Here is a 14,667-nt window from a genome sequence, read left to right as displayed (position 1 = left end):
CTTTGGGGATGAACATCAACTATTCATGTAAAGATGTAATAATTCAATGTGAAAACACTGTATTGTCCTCCTATTCTGATCCCAATAACTTTTAAATATTTTTGTACACGGGGCTGTATGAGGGCAAATTTTTTACTACACGTGGAAAACACAGAATATGTTGCTTTTTTGTTGTTTATTTTTTTATGTGAAAAAAGGGGGGTTAAATTTTATATGCAAACATTAGATCGCAACATACTGTTCATAGCTATAGTTATGTGCTGCCTTCGCAATGTATTTTACATGCTTGGCACTCAGCAGGGTCTGTTCCTTTAAGACCCTCCATTTTCTTGAAGCCTAGAGGCGGGCCTTCTCTCTAAAGCATAGGACTAGCTCCGGCATGTCTCATTCATTCCAGCTCCAGCCACCACAGTGACCAGATCCACAGGACTTCTTAAAGCTAATACAGACTGCAAATCTGATAAATACCAAAGCCTGTGAGTACGGAATTGTTAGTTAGCCTGTGTAGAGAGATGCTAGGCATTTGTAGATAGATAATGTGTTTTCAGTGTGTAGTAAGTGAGCACATGTTAGACTATCTATGTATTAGCTATACATAATGTAAGGCACTTGAATAGCCATGCTTATATTTGTCTTTCATATGTTTGTTTTACAGTTTTACCGCGCACTTTCATTATATCTCAGTAAAGATTACATCAGTTAAGCAAACCAGCGTGTCTTTCCTTGAGATTCGGTATAAACTTGATGTGAAGCTGTGTCCACGAGACAGCGGAGACATTATAGTAAAAAGGCTTTTAAAACGTTATCAGAAGCAGTTAATCAGCTTTGAATCGTCCGCAGCAGTAAAAAAGACTCATAAATCCTGTGCCCTGCAGTCTGTGTCGGAGTAAGGGCGCGAAGCACTAGAAAGTGAAACTAATTCTCTCACGTGCTATATCACCGCTGTGCTGTGTCCAGTCATCATCATTATCTACGCTGCCAGCTAAATCAAGATGCAGAACCCAGAGAACAGCACTCTGACAGTTAACCCTCAATGCTCCTATAAAGAGGAAGACACCTTCCCAAGAAGTAGATCTAGGTGCACAACATTGTCTAGAGCGTCCAGTCAAACAAATCTAACTTCGGTTAGCGCCGATGCATCAAGATTTAAACGCCATAGTTCTAGACACTCAAGCACCACCAGCCTGTCATCCGCTAGCGCCATAGCAACTAAGGCAAGAGCGAAAGCAGAGGCAGCTTGTGCAATGGCGTCCTATGCAAAGCAGGAAGCTGAATTGATGAAAGAACAAGCTGAAGTGCAAGCATCTTTACACTTACTGCAACAGCAGAAAAACGCTGCAGCAGCCTTAGCCGAGGCAGAAGTTCTCACAAGGGCTGCCGAAGCTCAGTTCGCTGACATAGAAACCCAGATGTCACCCCTCAGCGCAAGCCAACGTACCCGTGAGTACATACAGTCACAAGCAACCATGTACACTGACCAGCAGTTCAATTATGCACCAAGACCATCAATAAGCAACTTTGATACTATGCAACACTGCAAGACTGAATTAGAACCTCAGGGTAGGAAGTCAAGTGGTTGCATGCTCAGAGACCAATCTGCCAACCTGACAAGAGTGCAAACGGATGCTGATGTACTCCCTCCTCAAGCAAATACAAGTCTGGATTATAGCAGAAAGACTTACAACAGAGGAGAACAAAGCAGACTTAGTCAAGTACCTCATCAGCCTTACCAGCCGCAGCCATACCCTGAGTTTACACCCAGGAAGTATTCACCAGATGCAGCAAGAGCTACAGAGGTAGCAAGATTCCTGATGCGCCGTGAGATAGTGAGCGCTGGTCTCATGAAATTCGATGACCGTCCAGAAAACTACTGGGCCTGGAAGTCATCTTTCCTAAGCGGTACCCAAGACTTAGATCTGACAGACAGAGAAAAGCTTGATCTGCTCGTCAAATGGCTAGGAACAGAGTCCACTGAGCAAGCCCAAAGAATCAGATCAGTACATGTTCATGACGCAGCAGCAGGACTTGCAATGGTGTGGAGGAGACTAGAACACTGCTATGGGTCACCTGAAGTGATTGAAGATGCTCTTCTGAAGAGGATAGAAAACTATCCAAGAATGACAAACAAAGACAATCAAAAGCTGAGAGGGTTTGGGGACCTACTCTTAGAAATAGAAGCCGCTAAGTCTAGTGGATATCTGCCAGGTCTCTCATACTTAGATACAGCACGTGGAGTTGATCCCATAATCGAGAAACTTCCTTTCAACTTGCAAGAAAGGTGGGTCACTCAAGCATCAAGATACAAGAAAGATCATCGAGTCGCATTTCCACCATTTGCCTTCCTTGCTGAATTCATCGTAGACCAAGCTGAAACACGCAATGATCCAAGCTTTGCTTTCCTGAACAAGAGAACTGCAAGCTCCCCAAAGGTAGAGCAAAAACATCCAACGCCTTACAAAGAACGCAGAGCAACAGTTTCTGTACGGAAGACAGAAGTCTCGCCTGAGTCTGCAGTCAATCAGGAAGACAACACAAGTAAGAAAGTTGAGGAGCCAGACAAAATATGTCTTATCCACAACAAGCCTCATCCACTAAGAAAATGTCGCAGTTTCAGAAGTAAGACATTAGAAGAGCGCAAAGCTTACCTTAAAGACAATCACATTTGTTTCAGATGTTGCGCTTCAATTCAGCATCTTGCAAAAGACTGTACAAAAACAATAAAATGCACAGAGTGCAACAGTGACAAACACCTGTCAGCACTGCACCCAGGACCACCACCATGGAAACAAGAAGTTCCAGCAACTCAAGAAGATCATGGTGGGGAGCAAGGCGAGAGTACAACGCCAGCAGTAACCTCAAAGTGTACTGAGATCTGTACAGAGCAGGGCCGCCCCAGATCATGTTCCAAGATATGCTTAGTCAAGGTGTATCCTGCAGGCTTCAGAGAAAAAGCAATCAAGATGTACACAGTCTTGGATGAACAGAGTAACAGATCTCTGGCAAAAACAGAGTTCTTTGACCTCTTCGGTGACAAAGGAAGTCCAACTCCATACACCCTGAAGACTTGTTCTGGAGTTGTAGAGACAACAGGGAGAAGAGCAAACAACTACATCATTGAGTCATTAGATGGAAAGACAAAGGTGACTCTTCCTACCCTCATAGAATGTGATGAGATACCAGACGACAGGTCAGAGATCCCCACACCTGAAGTTGCTCGTCATCACCCCCATCTGGTGCGAATAGCAGACCAGATACCAGCACTAGATCCAGATGCTGCAATCATCCTTCTACTTGGGAGAGATATCCTCAGACTGCACAAAGTCAGAGAACAGTACAATGGGCCACACAATGCACCATTTGCACAACGCCTTGATCTCGGATGGGTCATCGTTGGAGAAGTATGTCTAGACGGACTCCACAAACCAGAAAAGGTAAATGTCTACAGAACACATCTGTTACAGAATGGTCGTACATCTTGTCTTTGCCCATGTACCAACAGTCTACACATTAAAGAGAGACTTGTAAACCCAACACATCATCGGAGTATCCAGAGGTGCATGGAAGACTTAGCCTCAACTGGAGATACAGATGAACTGGGCTGTAAGGTGTTTGAAAGAACACGAGATGACGACAAGCTAGCACCCTCGGTGGAAGATACTCTCTTCCTTGAGATCATGGACAGAGAAGTCTACAGAGACAAATCAGGCAGCTGGGTAGCCCCTCTACCCTTCCGGTCACCACGCCATCGCCTTCCTGACAACAAAGTACAAGCAGAGAAACGCTTCACCTCGTTACAGCACATGCTACAAAGAAAGCCAAATATGAAGAAACACTTCCAAGCCTTCATGCAGAAGATCTTTGATAACGATCAAGCTGAAAGGGCACCACCACTACAAGAGAACCAAGAACACTGGTACTTACCAATATTTGGGGTGTACCATCCTCAGAAACCAGGCCAGATACGCGTAGTATTTGACTCTAGTGCGAAACACCAAGGCATCTCACTAAATGATGTCCTTCTCAGCGGACCTGACCTGAACAACACACTCCTTGGAGTACTCATCAGGTTCAGAAAAGAACTCGTAGCAGTGACAGCAGACGTACAACAGATGTTCTACTGTTTCCTTGTTCGTGAAGATCACAGAGACTACTTAAGGTTCCTGTGGTATGCAGACAATGACTTTAACAAAGAAATCACAGAGTACAGGATGAAGGTACATGTGTTTGGAAACAGTCCTTCTCCAGCTGTAGCTATCTACAACCTGAGACGAGCAGCACAGCAAGGTGAAAGACATGGTCAAGAAGCCACACAGTTCGTCATGAAGAACTTCTACGTAGATGATGGACTTGCTTCTTTCTCCAGCAACGAAGAAGCTATCAACGTCCTGAAAAGTACAAGAGAAATGTTGGCAGAATCCAACATAAGACTGAACAAGGTAGCTTCCAACAGCAACAGAGTCATGGAAGCATTTCCAATGGAAGACCGTGCTAAAGACCTCAAAGACTTGGATCTAGGAACAGAATCACCACCCTTGCAAAGAAGTCTTGGGATTAGTTGGGACCTGAAGACTGACAGTTTCACCTTCAGGGTCTCCAGAGAAGAGAAGCCATTCACAAAAAGAGGTGTCCTATCTACAGTCAACAGTCTTTACGACCCCCTGGGGTTCGTAGCACCCATCATCATGCAAGGCAAAGCTCTTTTGAGACAGATCACTACTGAGCAAGAACAAAGTGACTGGGACATACCTCTACCTGAAGAGAAGGAAATGCAGTGGAAGTTGTGGAAAGACTCATTGTTAGAGCTTGAACAACTCAACATCCCTAGACCATACGTATCTGTTTCCTTGTCTGCTACAAAGAGAAGAGAAATATGCATATTCTCTGACGCCTCCACTATGGCTATCGCATCTGTCGCCTACCTTAGGGTAATAGACACTGAGGGACAAAGCCATGTCGGGTTCCTCATGGGAAAATCTAAGCTGGCTCCCAGACCGTCTCACACTGTCCCACGTCTAGAACTTTGTGCTGCTGTCTTAGCTGTAGAGATGGCAGACATGATTACAACAGAACTGGACATCGAGATCCATACAATTAACTTTTATACAGACAGCAAGATTGTGTTAGGATATATTCACAATGCTTCAAGAAGATTTTATACATACGTGGCCAACAGAGTGACACGTATCAGAAAGTCTACAAGTCCAGAACAGTGGCATCACATCAGCACAGACAAGAACCCAGCTGATCATGGGACGAGACTAGTGCCAGCCGCTGCGCTCAAGCAAACTAACTGGTTCGTAGGTCCATCCTTTCTTCGTAAACCAGAAACCAAAGAAACTACTCAGGTAGAGACCTTTCAGCTCATAGAACCAGATCAAGACAAAGAGGTAAGACCTCAAGTGACAGTTTGTAGGACTATAGTTACAAGAGACAGTCTGGGCGCTCATAGATTTGAAAGGTTTTCCAGCTGGAAGTCGCTGACCCGTGCAATCGGAAAACTTAAGGTCACGATCATCAGATGCATCCAGCAGGAAGTCTTTAAAGAAGAAATCCAAGGCCTTCTGAAAACGGAAGAGATTTCTCAACACAATTCGCTCAAGGACTTGTACACCAAGCAAAGGAAACAAGTTCAAAGTCTTGCGGACATTTTCTGGAAGAGGTGGAGACAGGAATACCTGGTGATATTCCAGCCACGCAAGAAATGGCAAGATGACAAGCCCAATTTACAAGTTGGAGACTTTGTCCTACTGAAAGACTCTCAGGCCCACAGGAACGAGTGGCCTATTGGACTCATTGTGGGGACTGATCCTAGTAGTGATGCTAGAGTTAGAAAGGTTGAAGTTAGGATTGTTAGACAGGGCATTCCCAAAGTGTATGCAAGGCCAATTTCTGAAGTAGTTTTACTTCTGTCCAAGGGTTAGTGGCATAACAAAAAGTATGCCAGGTGGGGAGTGTGCTGCCTTCGCAATGTATTTTACATGCTTGGCACTCAGCAGGGTCTGTTCCTTTAAGACCCTCCATTTTCTTGAAGCCTAGAGGCGGGCCTTCTCTCTAAAGCATAGGACTAGCTCCGGCATGTCTCATTCATTCCAGCTCCAGCCACCACAGTGACCAGATCCACAGGACTTCTTAAAGCTAATACAGACTGCAAATCTGATAAATACCAAAGCCTGTGAGTACGGAATTGTTAGTTAGCCTGTGTAGAGAGATGCTAGGCATTTGTAGATAGATAATGTGTTTTCAGTGTGTAGTAAGTGAGCACATGTTAGACTATCTATGTATTAGCTATACATAATGTAAGGCACTTGAATAGCCATGCTTATATTTGTCTTTCATATGTTTGTTTTACAGTTTTACCGCGCACTTTCATTATATCTCAGTAAAGATTACATCAGTTAAGCAAACCAGCGTGTCTTTCCTTGAGATTCGGTATAAACTTGATGTGAAGCTGTGTCCACGAGACAGCGGAGACATTATAAGTTACATATTTACATAGTTTAAAAGGTTGAAAAAAGACCATCAAGTTCAACCTAAAGTCTTACTATGTTGATTTAGAGGAAGGCACACAAGAAAAAAACATGAGGCTGATGACAATTACCTCCGACCCCATTATGGCCTTCAGAATAAATCCCTGTATCCACATAAATCTAGTAGTCATAACCTGTAATATTATAGTTTTCTAGAAGAACATCTAGGCCCCCCTTAAACTTATTTAAGTCAGACATCACAACATCATGTAGCAGAGAGTTCCATAGTCTCACTGCTCTTACTGTAAAGAATCTCTGTCTGTGATGATGGAACCTTCTTTCCTCTAGACCTAGAGGATGCCACCTTGTCATGGTTACTGGCCGAGGTATAAAAAGATTACTAGAAAGATCCCTGTACTGTCCATTCATATATTTGTACATTGTGATCAGATCACCCCTAAGACATCTTTTCTCCAAACTAAATAACCCAAAGCTTAATAACCTGTCTTGGTCCCATACCATTAATTATCTTTGTTGCCCTTCTCTGCACCCTCTCCATGTTCAGCCATATCTCTCCTATACACAGGAACCCAAAACTGAACACAATACTCCATGTGTGGTCTAAGCAATTATTTATACAGAGGCAAAACTATATCCATGTCCCAGTATTATGTGTTAACATAATACTAATCAATACTCGGCAATCTAGGCCATCCACTTCTACAGCCTGCATAGGAAGACTAGACAAGAAGATTGTAGATACTGAATGCTCGAGAATAGTAAGAGAACTCTGGTGACCATTTGCATTAATTGAACCCTGAAATAGCACTTCAGGCATTGGATGAGCCCCCTGACCCCACTGGCATCTCCACTTTCCCAAGACCTGCTGTGATCAACATTGATCATGGCATATAAAGGGTAAATGGCGGATATCAGCATGAAAGCTGATCTCCACCATCAGTGGTTAGTCTCTTGCTGCTGATAGCAGCCAGAACTTATTCAGTATCTCAGCTCTTTTGTTCGCCTTATAGCTGCACTATAAATGTTCGGCACTGTGCACGAAGTAGCATGCTCCAGCATTGTACATTTACAGCATGTGTCCTTAAGGGGTTAAGTACTGTAGTCTGTTACCCATTGTGATGAATACCCTTAAAGCAAGGAGCCTCTAGTCTACAAAATAAGACATAAGGTCTACTGAGAGCTGCTTAAACTTTATGCTGTAAGTTCCTTATTAATGTAGTAAAGAACCATTCTGAAGTTACAAAGCACTCCATCTTCACGCCCATTGCTTTAAATTAAATTGGTTTATCGATTTGTTTAGATACACTTCACTTGCCAATACGTTTATGCTGCTTAATGGGCCCATCCAACCGCAAATGACTCTTTTATAGAACTGTTCCAGCCTTTGGTTCATTCAGCTATAAAAGTTCTTTTATCATAAGAGTAAAACTAATTAAAACAACATTTAAGCTGCACATAAAATAAAGCTATGTTATAAAGGACAACAAAGTGGTTGCTTCACTTGTAAACTGAGCCATCTAAAGATTTCACCAGGCAATGGACTTGGATCTGTACACCTAATAATGAAAGTCAAAGTAAAGGTCAAGGCTTTCAAAACAAATATATCTTTGCTATGGACATGATGCTTGATATCTTAGCTTTGATATATGTTTTTAATGTGCATGCTATTAGACTTATTGCCGTTGAACAGACTGGGATTTGGGAAATTTTACATTCTTGTCAGCAAGCTACATTGATATATCCTTTGGCTTCCAGTTGTCCATGAACAACTGTAAGTTACTAGTTGTTCTACAGAGCAAACATACAACATTTAAACTAATTTATACCCTATATATTAAATGGTACCTGTCATAAATAATAAAAATTTCTATGTTATAGATTTGCCTATTTGAATTACTTTTATATTATGTTTCTTAATAAAACGTTTTAGCTTTATGTGTTAATTCAACCCCTAACAGTCCTGCCTACAGTCCTGCTTGCAGATTGAGTCCTGCAGCAACCTTGCAGTGACAAAAGTCAGGAAATGCATGTGGGACCCCAGCTCAGCGCAGGGTATATAGTGTATAGAGTTAAATATAAGCTCCCTTTCCCTTTGAGCTGAGCTAGACGGTCATGATGCCTTCAGTGCATAGTGCTGAATATTGTAATGTATATGTCTGCTCCCTTTGCAAGCTGCTGGGCAGAGCTGACACACTGTGCAGTTCAGTGCTGAGAGCTGAGGGGTATGTGTGCGGTCTCAGCCAATCACAGCCCATCTCACACTGAACTTCTCTTGGCTGTGTGTAATAGAGTAAGGGAGTAAGTTCTCCCCAGCAGTATATACACTAAGTGTAAGCATACACTAGGGCCAGCATGAATTTCTGTTGTATACATCAGCAACCCTTAAAAATGAGATGCCGGCATATACCACAGCTCATCCCTTCCGAACCCTTTTAATTCTACATGCTGAACTTAGTCTAAAGGGGATTTATGCAGCAATTATAAGAAAGAGGTCAGCTTTATTACAATGCACCCACCAATATGTGGCTACATTGTTCCTTTGCTAGTTCCAGCCACAGATACTCTATATAGTGCAGTCACCACATGCAGTAATACATGCATACACTCACCACTAAAAGTTCTATTACATGGGCCAATTTTAGGCAAATAAGTGTTCCTAGGATAATTGACTGGTGTAATAGGGCCAGCGACCAGCAGATGCATGGGCAAGCGCTCGTTCTTTACCTGATTGGATCTTTTGTGGGGTCATCTAAATTATCTATTTGAATCATACACTTCTGTATATCCCCCTGAGGAAGACATGAAAGCGTGCATTCGGAGCTGGTAGCGGGTGTCCAACTTATTGAATATGGGTAAATGTGGAGTGGGGTCCTGAGGGACCATTTACAATAGTGTGGTTTCCTATTGAGATAGGTTCATTATTATATGGGTCTATTGGATGCTATCTCCACAATGGAATATACTTGTGTTTAGCACTTTATTGCCCATAGACTAATATTTGTTGAATTTAGTAACCACAATACCTTTTGTTCCTATCACCTTAGTCCCATAGTTCAATATTATTGTTGCTATTGTACCCTAAGATTCTATTACTGTGTACACATGCAACCATTTTAGTTCTCTGTCACAATGTGTATGTGTTGTCTGTCTATATTTAATAAATCTTGAATAAATGTACATTTTAATAGTATATTGGAGTAGGTTGATGACTCTATATTTAGTGTATAAAATCATTCTGTAAATGCAGTATATGTGCAGTTGACAATGATAAATTTAAGAGAACTTGGTATGCGTAAGATTTCAACTCCAAAACAGACATATTTTGAATTAATGCTTATAAATTTGAAGTATAATAATAATGTTTTCTAGGTGATGCCACGGTATGTTCTTAACTGCAGAACTTTGAAACCGAAAAAGAAACTGAAAATCATGAAGATAATTCACAATCTTTGAAATATGATGGAAACAATCTTACTTTTCAGCTTTTATTTTCTTTCAGTCTTATTATTATTTTTTTTTCATTACAGACATGCTAGGACTCAAAGGCAGCATGCTGTGATCTTAAAAGATCAGTGGCTCGAGCACCAAGGTACAAGTACATATATAGTTATTATATGACATTGTTGCTGATATACTAGATACATATATTACCCTATGCTACTAACAATACACACTATACACAGAAAGATATTGTCAATGAAAACACTACATAATACCTAAACAACTCTACCACAGAATGACTGCTACACACCATTTACAGTGATGACAGTGCAGTTACATCTAGTGAATCACAGGTGACATCTTCCTGATCAGAGTCGTTCATTTTCATCTTCTCCCCCCCCTTGTCAGATTGTTGTGATAGCTTCCTCCAGCCACAATTCGTCACTGGAGAACCTGCAGCACAAAATAATGCTGCACATATAATTCCACTATCAGGAATAATTATATCACCCATTAGGAAGGTCTCCCCAATAGATAAGTAGGTGCCCCCAATAGATAGTTTATCTATTTAGGTAGCCAGGTCCCTTCAGTAGTTTTCCCCTTAAAGGGGTACTACCGTGCTGACAACTTATCCCCTATCTAAAGGATTGTGGATAAGTTGCCTGATCGCGCAGGGTCCCAACACTGGGGACCCCCGAAATCTCGCACACAGCTCCCCGCTTTCATCAGTCCCCAGAGTGAACATCCGCTCCGGGTCTGATGACGGGGATGGTGATCGTGACGTCACAGCTCCGCCCCCGTGGGATGTCACGCTCCGCCCCCTCAATGCAAGTCTATGGCAGGGGCGAGACAGCTGTCTCACCCCGTGCCATAGAATAACATTGAGGGGGCAGAGCCGTGAAGTCACGATACTCCGCCCCGTGATCGGCAGTCATCAGACCCGGAGCGATGTTTGCTCCGGGGCCTGATGAGAGCGGGGTGCTGCGTACGAGATTGCAGGGGTCCCCAGCGGCGAGACCCCACGCGATCAAGCAACTTATCCCCTTTCCTTTGGATAGGGGATACGTTGTCAGCACGGTAGTGCCCCTTTAAGGTAGCTAGGTCCCCTCATTTTTACTCTTTAGAGCTAAGGAGCATCCTAGGTACTTTGTGAGTTATGTGCTTAGCAAAAGGTTCAGGGCACTCATCAATTTATCCAAAGCACTTGCCCTAAATCTTATTACATCCATGATATGGGGAAAAGGAGGTTTATTAAAAAAAAATCAGATATCGTAATTTTTTTCACATTTATAAATCAACAAATGATTTTTAGTAAATTCACTGTTCAAAAAACACTATGTTAGTTTATTTAAAAGGGTTGTCCCATTCAGAAAAATAGGTCTAAATTGATGAATTATGTGAAATTAAATATATTCCAAATGTACAAGCATTTGTGAAAATGTACTGCTTCAGAGATATAGACTTATTAACCCTCTGTGTGCTTACATTGCTTTGATGACTGTTACCCTTGGTTACGACCCACTAAGGTGGTCACACATGCTCAGTTCACTTGCTGTCTCCTGAAGGTCTCCACAGTGTATGTAAGCAAGGGGGATTATGGGAAAATGAGTTCTCTTTTACCTGACAACAGCAGAGTCACAGCTCAGAAAGGAGACCAGGAATATCCATTATCCATGAACATATCCATGGGGGAGAAGAACACTACAGGGATATAAGCCATTTTACCTCCAAACATCACATACATTCTCCGTTATACATATGTGTGTGGCGCACATCTGATTTTACGAACTTTGCTTCATTGAACAACCCCTTTAAAGATGATCCAAAAAATATTAAAGCCCTGGACACTTTCTACGGCATGATTATACAAGAAGTTTCTGAAGCATCATAATTAGTTTAGGCAAAAATAATAACATAATATTGGGCAAATTACATCTATTAAATTCTGAAAAATATTAAGAGTCTTTTAACTAATAGTTTGCATAAGTTAACTCTCTTAAGATTTCTATCCCCTCTTTTTTTTGTTTGAACATGTTGTCTGCACTCTTCCCCACCCCCTCAGCCCAACCCTATATAAGTAGTAGTTAGCTACACATGGGTCATTTCTTTCCTAGCAGCCTCCCAGTCTGACTGGGAGAGCATGGTAAGTGAGCCATTACACCCTGTTCACACTGGTGTGGTGCTGTGCGGTGTCCGTTACTGCCGTGGCGCCGTGTCTGCGGGGGGGGGTGCGGCCCATAGACTGGTTTGAGTGGCATTGGGGCCGCTCTGCCGGTGGGTCGCTCCCCACTGTGGGCATTGGTGTCGCGGCGGTGGTGGTCGCCGCTCGGTGCTGCGCCATTTTATGCTAGGGACGTTAGGGACCCACTCAAAATAGGTGGCCTTGACGTGGCGAGTGGGCTTGTACTTTTTGATCAAAAATGTATACTAACAACCTGTTAGTTTTTGATATTATGCTGAGAAGCAATCAGATCATTATACAAGATTGTAGATGTGCACCATGTCTGTTTTTCTACCCGAATTCTCTTAAGACTAATTTATAGATCATACTACTCACCTATTGGGATTTCTTGTATGGAATATACAGTAGAATTTTTCTAATGGTTCCAAATGTAATATCACTGAAGCCAACTTTAATCATCTATTTTGGGAACTAAATACAGTGGTTTGTGATTTATCAATAATCCCCCTAAGAGTATCCTATGAGTGGTATATGAAGTGTTGTACCTACATTTGTGCATCACACAAGCAGAAACATGCAAATGGTGACACTGGGGTCAATTGGGACTTCAGCAGTAGTTGTGGTCAGCACTCTTTATATTACAGTAGAATACAATACATGAAGAAAATGAGTTCGCAAAATACCGCTTAGATTGAAATATTATCTTTATTGAATTTCATTCATAAAAATAAAACATGAAGATAGCAGTCTCAAAAACTGGACAGAAGTGAGGGCCACAGTGAATCGGCCGGGCAACAGCCCCTTGAAAAAGGTTATGAAACGGCGTTGGGGTACAGAGCAGCAGAAATGGGTAAGCACTAGGCACTTTATTACCACATTAAGCATTGCACTATTAAGTAGCAGAATTTTCACTCTCTTGATATGCACTTTAGAATTGAGTAGTAATGTTTACAAGCTAAAGGCAAATATGTGGTAATTGACATAGGATTGTGTAGCACCTTTTCATTATTATTAATATTTTTTGGGGGATATCAGTGGTGGTTAAAATAGTAAAACCACTCCCAAAAAAAGGTGCACAAACTGTTTTTTTTGTTTTTTTTTTCAGTTTTGGCACGTGCTCCCAGGTACAATTTGACATTATATAAAGCTCTCTGTTAGGTGTCCTGGCCCATTCACTGTGGCCCTCACTTCTGTCCAGATCTTGAGACTAGTGTCTTCATGTTTTATATTTATGAATGAAATTCAATAAAGATAATATTTTAATCTTGCAAACTCATTTTCTTCATGTATTGTATCCAATGTTTCTGTTTCTCCGCTTTTGTTTAGAAATTAGATGGACACCATGGAGCTATGATTGCCATATACAAATATTGGTGTCAGCTGGGATTCTTTTTGTTTCTTGTGTTAATATTACAGCAGAAGTAGCAGACTTGAGGCCCTTTCTGAATATTCAAAGCTCTGAGGGGACCTACTAATAATGGAAGTATTTGTCCCTTAGGGGCACACCTTATGTAGCATGTCTAATGAATTATAAATAGGGTGACCAGTTTTGGCAAAACAGTGGAACAGTTATTCACTTAAATAAACTTAGCAGAGGAAATGCCTTACAAGCTTTTGTGAAAATAATCTCTGGTTTACAGTAAAGCAATGGTGCATGTGAGGAGATATCCCTTGCTAGCCATACTGTAGGCAGATGTGTGTGATATTAAGAAATTTACTTTTCCATTCTTTGGTAGGGAAGTAGCCCTGAAATTAATTACTAAGGGGATCTTTATCAATTGTCTCCCAGTAGGGGAAGAAATATGTAAAAAGACAGCAGTTCTGCTATCGCAGACGTTGTACAGAGACATTACAGCCATGAGCACTGGTCTTGGCCGGAGGTCCTTACAGGCAGGGCCGGATTAAGAGCATCATGGGCCTGGTGCTGAAGATTGTGATGGGCCTTTTTATCAAAGTATATAACATGAAAACGCAACACAAAGCAATTTTGTCACATGATTTAGACATAGGGGGAGATTTATGAAAACCTGTGTAGAGGAAGAGCGGTGCAGTTGCCCATAGTGGCCAATCAGATTGTGACAAGTTTTGATAAATCTCCCCCATAACTCTTATTTTTCCACCTACAGACTCATATAAGGGCTTGTTTGTTGCGTTAGCAATTATACTTTGCAATGACATCACTTCCGTTGTCAGGAAATCTACAGTGAAACACAAAAAATATGAGTGGGACAAAATTGAAAAAAAAATGCAATTTTTGGGGGCTTTCTACACAGTGCACTTTTCCCAAACAGTGACACATTGGGAGAGATTTAGCAAAAACCTGTATCGAAAGAGAGGTGCAGTTGCCTATAGCAACCAATCAGGTCGCTTCTTTCATTTTTCAGAGGCTTTTAAAAAAAATTAAAGAAGCGATTTGATTGGTTGCTATGGGCAACTGTACCACACAGGTTTTGATAAATCTCCCCGATTAGCTTAATTCCGTAGGTCCATACAATTACAACAATACCAAAATTGGGCCATTGACCATATGGATTACTCAACATTATATTTTAGTAG

General features: G+C 41.7%; 1 protein-coding gene across 3 annotated transcripts; it reads left to right on the top strand.

The window, feature by feature from the left end:
• Positions 1 to 265: 265 nt before the first annotated feature.
• LOC130294093 (uncharacterized) lies at positions 266 to 6,478 on the top strand. 3 transcript variants are annotated; one of them, XR_008848379.1, is made up of 3 exons: positions 266 to 476; positions 656 to 6,172; positions 6,352 to 6,478. XR_008848379.1 is itself a non-coding variant. In XM_056543525.1 (2 exons), the coding sequence occupies exon 2, from the start codon at positions 993 to 995 to the stop codon at positions 5,919 to 5,921; it is 4,929 nt and encodes a 1,642-aa protein (XP_056399500.1). In that variant the 5' UTR covers positions 266 to 476; positions 656 to 992; the 3' UTR covers positions 5,922 to 6,463. The 3 variants fall into 3 exon arrangements, 1 of the variants encoding a protein (XP_056399500.1); XR_008848380.1 differs by having other exon boundaries at positions 266 to 6,172; XM_056543525.1 differs by having other exon boundaries at positions 656 to 6,463.
• The last annotated feature ends 8,189 nt before the right edge of the window (positions 6,479 to 14,667 follow it).

Source organism: Hyla sarda, chromosome 10 (genome assembly GCF_029499605.1).
Source record: "Hyla sarda isolate aHylSar1 chromosome 10, aHylSar1.hap1, whole genome shotgun sequence".
In the NCBI taxonomy this organism is placed as follows: Eukaryota; Metazoa; Chordata; class Amphibia; order Anura; family Hylidae; genus Hyla; species Hyla sarda.
This window is presented reverse-complemented; position numbering and strand designations above follow the sequence as displayed.

Bases quoted from the DNA above. Each gene is read 5' to 3' on its own strand.
- LOC130294093 (XM_056543525.1), top strand. From the start codon at position 993: ATGCAGAACCCAGAGAACAGCACTCTGACAGTTAACCCTCAATGCTCC.